This window comes from Poecilia reticulata, linkage group LG16, assembly GCF_000633615.1.
Source record: "Poecilia reticulata strain Guanapo linkage group LG16, Guppy_female_1.0+MT, whole genome shotgun sequence".
NCBI lineage: Eukaryota > Metazoa > Chordata > Actinopteri > Cyprinodontiformes > Poeciliidae > Poecilia > Poecilia reticulata.
The window spans coordinates 11,748,596-11,758,101 of record NC_024346.1 but is presented as its reverse complement, the minus strand read 5'-3'; the positions used below and the strand labels follow the sequence as shown (position 1 = coordinate 11,758,101).

Below are 9,506 nucleotides of genomic sequence, written 5' to 3'. Positions count from 1 at the left end.
CCTCAGGAATCTTTTGCAGGTGTTTAGAGTTACTTTGTTGATTCAGATAATTAGGTTAACTGCTCGTTCAGAGACCCTTTTCATGATATGCAAATTTTTTGAGACAGGAATTTTGGGTTTTCATGAGCTGTATGCCAAAATCATCAGTATTAAAACAATAAAAGWCCTGAAATATTTCAGTTGGTGTGCAATGAATCTAAAATATATGACAGTTTAATTTTTATTATTACATTATGGAAAATAATGAACTTTATCACAATATGCTAATTTTTTGAGAAGGACCTGTACATAAAACTATGAAAAACAAAATTATGAATAATATAGTGCACAGTACTGAGCAGTTATCAGAAATGTCATACTCTGATACAAGGAATGAGAAGAATAATTTTAAAAAAATTACAAAAATCTGCAGGTGGATTTGTGCATTTAAAGAAACAGACTGTTTACAATTTGTGAAACTAAAACTGTGCAAACACCAGCAAGGATGAAGGCACTTATTGAGTTTGTTGGGAGCGGTGATGGCCATAGAGCCTGACAGATGCTGGGAGGAAGGATATCTGCTGTCACTCCTTTTTGCACTTAGGATTTGTCACGCAATTTGTCACGGAAGGAGCTCATTTAAAATCATTTTAATTCCACTTCTCAAATATGCACCTCTTTGTGTCTATCATTTGAAGTACAATACACTGACATCTTTACACAAAATGTGTAAAGATCAGCTAACACACTGTTTTCAATGTTCACTCTGCACTTTAAAGACAGACCTGCAGAGGTTGAAGGTTTGAGAGGAAGACAACACACAGAAAGAAGGTCAGAGGCAAAATGTGAGAAACATCAAATATCTGTGTCAGAAAGAAAAGAAAATCTGCATAAGATCTGGAAGTTACAGCATAACAGAGGTCAAGGGAAGGGTGACGATTTGAGTATTCTACCAGATTGTGTTGCTGCAAGCTTCTGGACACCGAGAAGGCCTCGCTTCTGCATTCGCAGGCCTGCAGTGTGCAGATAGTCAGAGAAGTGATGATGTGCACACCGTGTGAAGAGACGGGCCTGAGATCTATTTATAAATCCATCTGGAGTGGCCCTTAGCAGGAGTTAGCAGACCTCATTGGCACACACACACACTGCACATTAACAGTTCCTACTAGCAGGGAACCACTCCAAACTGAAATGGTGATATTATTCACGTTGCTTAATGGAATGTAAGGCTAAATTTAATTCAGTTCCTTCTAAAGCAGTTAATCGTTTATTGTGTTTAGTGCCAAAATAATGTGGATTTGCAGCTAATATTCAAGCATGGCGAATGTGGGGTTTGCAAGAGTTCAAGTCATTCAATTTCTGTGTCTCTAAATGTTAGGATTTCAGCCAGCCTGTCTGTATTTATCACTCATTTTTTAAATCAAAATATCAAAAAGTGAAGTTTAACACAGGGGACTTTAAGCTTTGAAATGGATTGAAATAAGTATCTTGGCTGTTTGTTTACAGCTAGCTATGAATCACATTAGCAGCACACAGATTTGGACGAAACGCAAGATGGTAATAATATCATGCTGTATTGTTCACTCCAATTTTAGATGTGCCTTTGCTGTTGAGCTGCACCTGTTGCTCCATCAAATCCAAGATTTCACCAGCCTCCACCGATGTGCAGTTTGTAAGAAACTAGACTTTATGTTTTATCCATATACAGTATGTGCAAATATATATTTGATTCATTTATTGACCTGAAGATTAAATGTTAACACTGCTGTAGAAATGCTGAATTGTAGCAAAATGGTCCAGGGTTCGAATCCCAATCAAGGCTTTTCCGTGGGGTGCTTGCATGTTTTATTTCTGCAGAGTTCTTAGTTGCTCCCAAAATGCCCCTGCTTATTTATAACATCGAACATTTTCACATTTTGTCAGGTTGCAACTATAGTTCAAGGTTTTTTATTTGGATATGATGTGTTAGATCAACACAAAGTAGTGCACATCCCAGAAATGGAGTCAGTTGTTTGTAAAACCGCCAGGTTTGTGTATCTACAAATGGAAATCTTTGTTTTATGCAAAAGGGCACAAATTGAGTCATATTGGATGGAGATCATCTGTGATCATCAATTTAAAGTCTTGTCTTATACTTTTTATATCTTAGCTTTGACTAGGCCATTCTGGCAAATCAATATGCTTTGATCCACACTGTCCCTTTGCAACTTTCCATTCCCAAAATGTGCTTGTACTCAATGCATCAGCTCATCAACTCCGGCCAGCTGGCCTGAAGGGAATCGTTTCCACAGAATGATGCTGCCACCGTCATGAGTCACAGTGAAATAGTGTGTTGTGTCGGGTGATATGAGGTCCAATCGAAAAAAACTAAATGTTTCGCATGTAGATATAAAAATGCAATATTTTGATCTCATCTGACCAGATGAGCTGGGGTGCTCACTGCATGTTTGTGTGAAGCATTAAGAGGATTTCTTGTAGTTTTTTTTTCATCAGTTAAAGATCAGTGGAGTGCTCTACAAATACTTTTTTTTTTTATTGACAGACTCCCCTAACCGGAGCGGTGGATCTCTGCATCTCCTCCAGAGCTATTCTGTGCCTCTCGGCTGCTTCTTTGAATAACTCCACTGTGCAAAGGTTTATCCGAGTAGATCAACTGTGGTGGTTTATGATGAATATTGAGACCATGAAAGGTGAAAGAAATTCTTGAAGAATAATTTTTTATTAAAACGCTTTTACCAGAGCTGTTTGTACGCAACACAAAAGAGCTGATCATCTGACCAAATTCAAATCCTTCCTAGGCAATTCATTCACAAGAACACACACAAAACAAACCAACATTATTTATAGCAGTGAATGAAGGATATTTACAGACATGTGTAAAAAGCAGCACCTTGTACATTTGAATCGAAGCATCATCTACAAAACTCATCTCTCTCCTCTTCCTTCTCTGAGGAGCTCCTCCTCCACGCCTCCTCTTTCTCTTATGCTCCTGGCCTCCTTCTCGGCCTCCTCCGTCCTCCTCTGCTCCTCTCTCGCGGTCTCCATGAGCCAAGGCCCGCCCAGGTAGCTGAGGATCTCCTCCGGGCTCCCTCTCTGTCTGGGGTCGGGATGAAGAAGCTCCTTTAAAAGAGTCATCGCTAGCGGGCTGAGGCCCTCAAACTGTGAGGGAGGAGGGTTGCTTTTCTGCTTCTGCTCCATGATTTGGTAACTGTCAGCCTCCTGAATACACCCCGCTTCGTCCTCGTCTTTTTCAGCCTGGCGGTCAAACCACGCCTTGTATTTGCGGTAGCCGGGGTCGTCGTGCGTGCTCTCCTCCCAGGGGAAGCAGCCGGTCAGCAGGCAGTAGACGAGCACGCCAAGGGCCCAGCTGTCAATAGCGGGCTGCACTGTTACCCAGATGTCCTCCAGCTGCGCCTCCACCTCTTCCACCTCCATCCCCTCCCCGATCCTCCTCTCCATCTCTTTCTCAAGCGCCTTTTCGGGCTCGACCTCAGGGGTGCAAAACGGAGACTCGTACCAAACGGCTCGGACCGTGGTGCCGATGGCTCGGGTCAGGCCAAAGTCGCCCAGTTTGACCCAGCGACAGGACCTGTCGCACAGGAAGATGTTCTCGGGCTTGATGTCGCGGTGAACGAACCCCAGGGAGTGAAGATGTGTGACAGCGCCGCTCAGCTGGGACATCACCCTCTGGACGCAGTCCTCGTCCACACCGGCCTGAAGCACACAGAGCATCCTGATCATCTACTCTGCAAAATCTAATTAGTTCAAATTATGCAAACTCATTGTCTGACAAAAAAAAAATAAGCATAAGATTAATGGGTAAGAAAATCAAATTTATTTTAAGTAAGCAGTACTAAATCAAGTAATTCAACTGAGGAGGAAAAATAATAAGTACGTGTAACTTGTCCTCTTTATCTCCCTTTTTTTTTTTTTTAAATCGTGGTTTTATTGGCTCTCGTGACCTTTATTTGAGAGAGGTCAGATAAGAAAGTGGTTAATGAGAGAGAGGGAAGCCATGAGCCATCAGGCCGGGAATCGAACCTGTGACGGCCATGTGGAGGACTAAGGTATATTAGTCTATTAGTATATTATAAAAGGTATATATATATGTGGGTTGTGCTTTACTCCTGCACCACCACAACACTTTGTCCCACTTCACTGAATTACTAATTACATCAAATATTTGAAATACACAAAATATACAAAAGATATATAACTCTGGCTCCAGAAAAGAAAAGAAAAACTCAACTAAAGCATTTGTACTGGTCTTGGATTCATGTACTATTGAGTACTTTCCAATACAGAAAAAAAAAAAATCGCCACAATTATCAAAAACGTACTTTTTCTAAATGAATCCAGCTCAAGTAGAGCGAGTTAGAAAGACCTTTAAAACACAAATTCCACTAATAGTGACTGTTAATAGAAATTTGATAGCAACTTATTTGAGTCAACTTATTATTCTCAAATAAATAAAAGTTTGCATTTACAGTGTTCACTGTAAAACATTTGAAGGTGGTTTTACTGGAAACTGAAATCAACAAGAAAATTGCTTTGGTTTAAACTCAAAAACTAAAGTTCATAAAGTTGGTTTAGCAACAACAGATAGGGTCAGTATCTAAAACTTGCTAAACTTATTTGACTTAAAGGGTAGAAGGTCATAGACACAACTAAATGCAGCTACTCTAATCAGAGTAGCTGTCTGACATAAAAGTACAAAGACGTAAGAAGCAAAGAAAATATTAGCTACTTCAGTTGGTGATATTTTATTGACATTAAACCTCAGTTAAATGATTGTATTCCCTCTCTGTTATTTTGGGATCTGATGATTACACTAACAGATTTTACACATTATACTTTTTCCAGCTCTGTCATTGGCAACTGAGTAACATAATCTACACCCCCCAGACCGAACGGGACAGATAGCTGCCCAGTCCAAATAGGACAGGGTTAAAAGATTTCAGCTGCATGAGACTAGAGCCACAAAAAAAAAACAAAAAAAAACATGGAGAGCCTCTCTGATTAGCATTAGTTTGATTCTCACTACTCTTCCAAATGAGAACCACAGTGTTGAACTCACATGGGGGTTTTTTTCCTAGTATTTTGGCAAAACATGGACCTTTCTCCTCAAGGGTGGACGATAGTGATCTGACAAGTCTTGGAGCTCCTCAGCGGCGCCTCAGCGAGAATCAGATCTACGTCACTAGAGCAGCCGGTGACGCTCTTGGAAATCCCTGCTCACCTAAAGCAAGCTGTCCTTTGTCTTATCTGCTCTCTGCTGTGTTACTGGCAGAGGCACAAACACAAGAATAGGTGTACTGAGGGGGATCTTATCAGACTTGTCTCAAGTTTTTACTGGCATAATAAAGAACTCAGAGCGAGTGGATCAGCAGAGAAAACAGCTGATGTGCGGCGTAACCATGACGGCTGCTGTATGTCTTGCCGTGCAGATTTGGAAAATATGGATTTTTACGATATGTTCTCTGGGCTTCAAACTGACCTCTGACACAACAACGCTGTAGAGGTCCCCGTACAGACAGGCCTGCTGGGCAAAAACATAGTAGGACGGCGTGGAGAAGAAGATGCCAAGGGCCCTGGTCAGAGAGGGATGGGTGCAGTAAGCGAGGGAGAGGTTGTATTCCCGCAGGAAAGAGGTGAGCGAGGTGGACTTCCGCGGGAAGAACTTCAGAGCCATCGGAGTTCCTGGTGGGAATTAAAGCAATGTTGAAGGTTTTAAATTGAAGTGGACTATTTAAAACCTGTCATCATTTATGCATCGCAAGTGCTGCCCATCACTGACACTGTTAACAAATATAATCCCCCCTCCCGCCCCCCTCAGAGCAACTTTGCCTCACAGCTTTGCTCCAGCTGCTGCAACTCTACCCGGAGGAATGCTTCAGAGACATTCATTACAGTTACAGAAGCACTAAAGATTAAATGGACTCCAGCAAAGGCTGACCAAACACACATACTGTCTCAATTAGAGAGACAACAACCCCATGGCTGTACTTTACACTCTTACGGTCATGCACTGACCTCTCTTCCTGTGCAATGACAGCATGACCTTTCCATACGATCCCTCTCCCAGGAGCTTCAGCACCTGAAAGTGCTTCGACACCTTCAGACTGGGCAGGGACTGTGCTGACAGGAAACATAGCTCGTCGAGTTCCTTGGCTGCCTCGGCCTGGAGGGTCGCATGCAAACAGACACACAAATCCAGATTCTGTGTCAGAGCTGTGAGAGGGCGAGGATATGATTCTGTAGCATCCAGAGAAATTAGATCTACAGTTTGATCAGCATTTGATGATAGACAGTGTAAGAAAAATGAAGTGCGACTCCACGGCTGCACATTCTGGAGCACGGCACGAACCTGCAAACACGACAAGACCTGGGAAACATAAGTCTCACGTGTCTTATTGATTGCAAAGCAAAATCCTTATTCATTTCTCCGGCTGCAGGCTGAAAACGATCCCCGACTATAGCGCCTGGCAGAAAGATTAATGGAACATACTGTGTTATTTTATTCCTTTCCGCTAATCTAGTTGGATCTTCCCTGATGTTTACAATAGGCAAGACTAATTCCTGTCATGTCTCTTTAGGACAATCAGACCATTTGGCTCTGTCATTCAGCCGCTGCGTCCATCATCAGTCTTTGTCTCATCCCCGGTGGTTTCCTTTGAAGTAGAGCCTCCGCACAACATAAACCGGGTGTCAACAGCTTAGAAATCCAGCTTAACACAAAATATGAGGTGATCAAAGGTGGCTGGCATGTTTTTACTCGTGACCTTTCACATGTTGTGTAACCAAGCGACGAATCTTCAATACACCGTTGCTTATATAGCTGTGGAAATAATTATCGCCCAGGTATCAATCAGTAAGTCCCGTTTTAGCTCAATCGGTGCAATGAAGGTGGCTGCAGAAGAAGGTCAGTTGATGCAAAATGACACTGAAGGTTTACTTTGTGATTTCTGAGGAACCGTTCGAAACGAGTTGCTGGGCACAGCAAAAGTACTGAATATTGAAGTTTTTCAACATTGGAACCGCAGACTTCACTGCATCTTAAAGTTGGGATTATACATGAATGAAAATGAGTGTGAATTAGTAGAAGGAAAAGAGCACATGGTTTCCAATTTCTCTTTTTTTGTCCCAATTTACTCTGATGCTTCTAAATAACCTAAATAAACATTCAGAAGTCACTTGGTTAGTCAATAAGGTCCACCTGTGTGTTGAGGTTATGAAGAACGACTGGGACATTTTTTTTTTCCCCAAGTCTTTCTCTGGATTCTCAATTGGATTTAAGTCTGAAATTTGACTCACTAACACATAAATCAGCTTCAATTGTAGCTCTGGTGGTATGTTCAGGGTTGCTGTCTGTCCTTAGGGGGACATTACGGGGGACATGTCCTGTTTCTTCCTGTAAGGAGCCTCATCTATCTTTCCATCAACTTCAACCAGCTGCCACCACCATGCTCAATCACTTCAAATATCTATTAAAACACACTGAGCTTTGAGGTTTTAATGTGTCAAAATATAGAAAAGTTCAAGTAAAACTTTAACAAGAAACTGTACATCAGCTTTTTGTTACGTCAGAAGTAAATGAAAAGATCAGATGCAAAGCTTCAACCAGTTTGAGAGACAAATATCGCCTTGATATGATCAAATGTGCCAGGAATTATGCATCTCCCGAACGTTTTTCAGACTTTCAAGATGTTATAAAAACAATACTTTTACAACTTACTAATGGTTAGAAAGGAAAATATAAAACAGATACATGAGACTTAACTTTAAACAAGAATTTCAGATTGTGTTCATTTATTAATTCATATATTTAAACAGGCGTAGAATTAAACTGTTCTTGAATACATATCGATTTTAGATCATTTTCATCAAACTATAAATATGGGTTGGAGCTGTCTGCTTATATTGCATTCATCATTTGCTCTTTATTTCTTTCATAGCAGTAGAAAAAGTTGTTCTGTAACTTTTTGGTTGATTTAAAGTAGATCAAACTTTAGTTTGCAGCTCATTTTTGCTTTTGTATCTGAGCTGGTGCAGAATAAGCATACAGTTTTATGAGGAGGACTTATATTAGTTATTAAATGTATAATATTTGTCACCAATTAACAAGTGCTAAAGGATTTTAATACCATTCCTGATGGAGCTAGTGCTTTTAACACAGTTGGAAGAAGCATTAAACATCTAAAGCATCTAGCTGGAACATTAAAATACTTTTTGGTAGTAAGTAGCAATCAGCGCAACGCCTGCATGTTGTCTTGGTGCACAGCTGCAAAACCACTCTGCACAACGAACATGCATAGCAAAACACACATATATGCAAAATGTCTAATCTTTTTTGCATTAGTGTTTACACAGTTTGACACAAACAGACGAGAAGGATCTTTAATACTTACTGTCATTTCTGGTTCTCTGTTCAGGATCTTTGTTCAGATTGTCTCGACTATTTTCATCATCAAAACGAGACTTTTCTAACCTTTGTATTCAATGCTGGAAATATGTAGTACGTCTGCTGCTAAACTGGCATTTAAACTGGAATTAAAGCTTGTATTTTAGGCTTAGCTCTGTTGATCCACGCAGCTGCCTTGCAGATACGCTCTTAGATGTTTATGGAAACCCAGACATTGGCCGTGTGCATCTCCCCTGGGGATATACACAGTCCAAACTCTCCCTCTCTCTCTTTTCCCACTCCTGTGTCAAAACTCCCCTCCACCCACACACACACACACACACGCGGACACACACACACACTTTCTCTCCTGTGTTATTCTGGCAAACATACGACAACCAGCTACAAAGTATTCCAAACGTCTCCTTCACAGTCTCTGCTAGCCCCCCCTCCCACACTCACTGCGTTGCACTGATTTTACTGGATCCATCATCTTGCAGACCGTCTCCCGTTTTCCTTCATTCCAGCTGTCACTCACGTTGTGCCCTTCTGCACCCTGCCCCTCCTCCCTTATTTCCACGTCTCTTTACAACCTTGTCAGTAACTGTGTGTCAGTGAAATTCCCCATGCTGTCTAGGATTCCTGTTATAGTCAGCGGGTATGCTGGAATGGCTGGAAGAGGCCATCAAGCTAGTTCTCTGATCCCTGAATAATTACTGGGATTATGTTATAGCATGTAAACCTCTTTATTGCCTATTAGAGCAATCACTATTGATCATTTTCTTGTTTTTATTTATTAAATATTAATATCACAAGTATCTGTTTGTGTTTTTCTTTAGTATAATAATAATAGTTAAACTTTTTTTTATTTGTGATTAAAACGTAAATAAATGTGATGTATGTATGTAATAGTATGGGTCATGTGTATTTGTCATAATGGCTAAGATCATATACTGTTACAGAAACAGTGAATGAAATCAACAAAGATCAATTTACAGCCAGCAGCACTGAATAAACTGAATTTTAACAGTTTAAAACCAGAAACTAAATAGTCTTTCGAATGTGTTTCGTATTATTAAATAAATAAATTAAATAAATATTTTTTAGCCATGTATTAAAGCCTGTT

At 40.6% G+C, this 9,506-nt stretch overlaps 1 protein-coding gene across 1 annotated transcript; it reads right to left on the bottom strand.

The window, feature by feature from the left end:
• Nucleotides 1-2,665: 2,665 nt before the first annotated feature.
• Nucleotides 2,666-8,704, bottom strand: sbk3 (SH3 domain binding kinase family, member 3). The gene is made up of 4 exons (XM_008431506.2): nt 8,388-8,704; nt 6,013-6,160; nt 5,477-5,679; nt 2,666-3,693 (listed from the first exon to the last, which is right to left on the bottom strand). The coding sequence occupies exons 1-4, from the start codon at nt 8,391-8,393 to the stop codon at nt 2,905-2,907; spliced, it is 1,146 nt and encodes a 381-aa protein (XP_008429728.1). The 5' UTR covers nt 8,394-8,704; the 3' UTR covers nt 2,666-2,904.
• Nucleotides 8,705-9,506: the final 802 nt, after the last annotated feature.

What these genes read in the sequence shown, in the direction of transcription:
- sbk3 (XM_008431506.2), bottom strand. An exon ending in GTCATTGCACAGGAAGAGAG is followed by an intron (nt 5,680 to 6,012) that starts GTCAGTGCATGA and finishes AATTCCCACCAG; the next exon opens with GAACTCCGATGGCTCTGAAG. An exon ending in ACAGCGTTGTTGTGTCAGAG is followed by an intron (nt 3,694 to 5,476) that starts GTCAGTTTGAAG and finishes TGTGTGCTTCAG; the next exon opens with GCCGGTGTGGACGAGGACTG.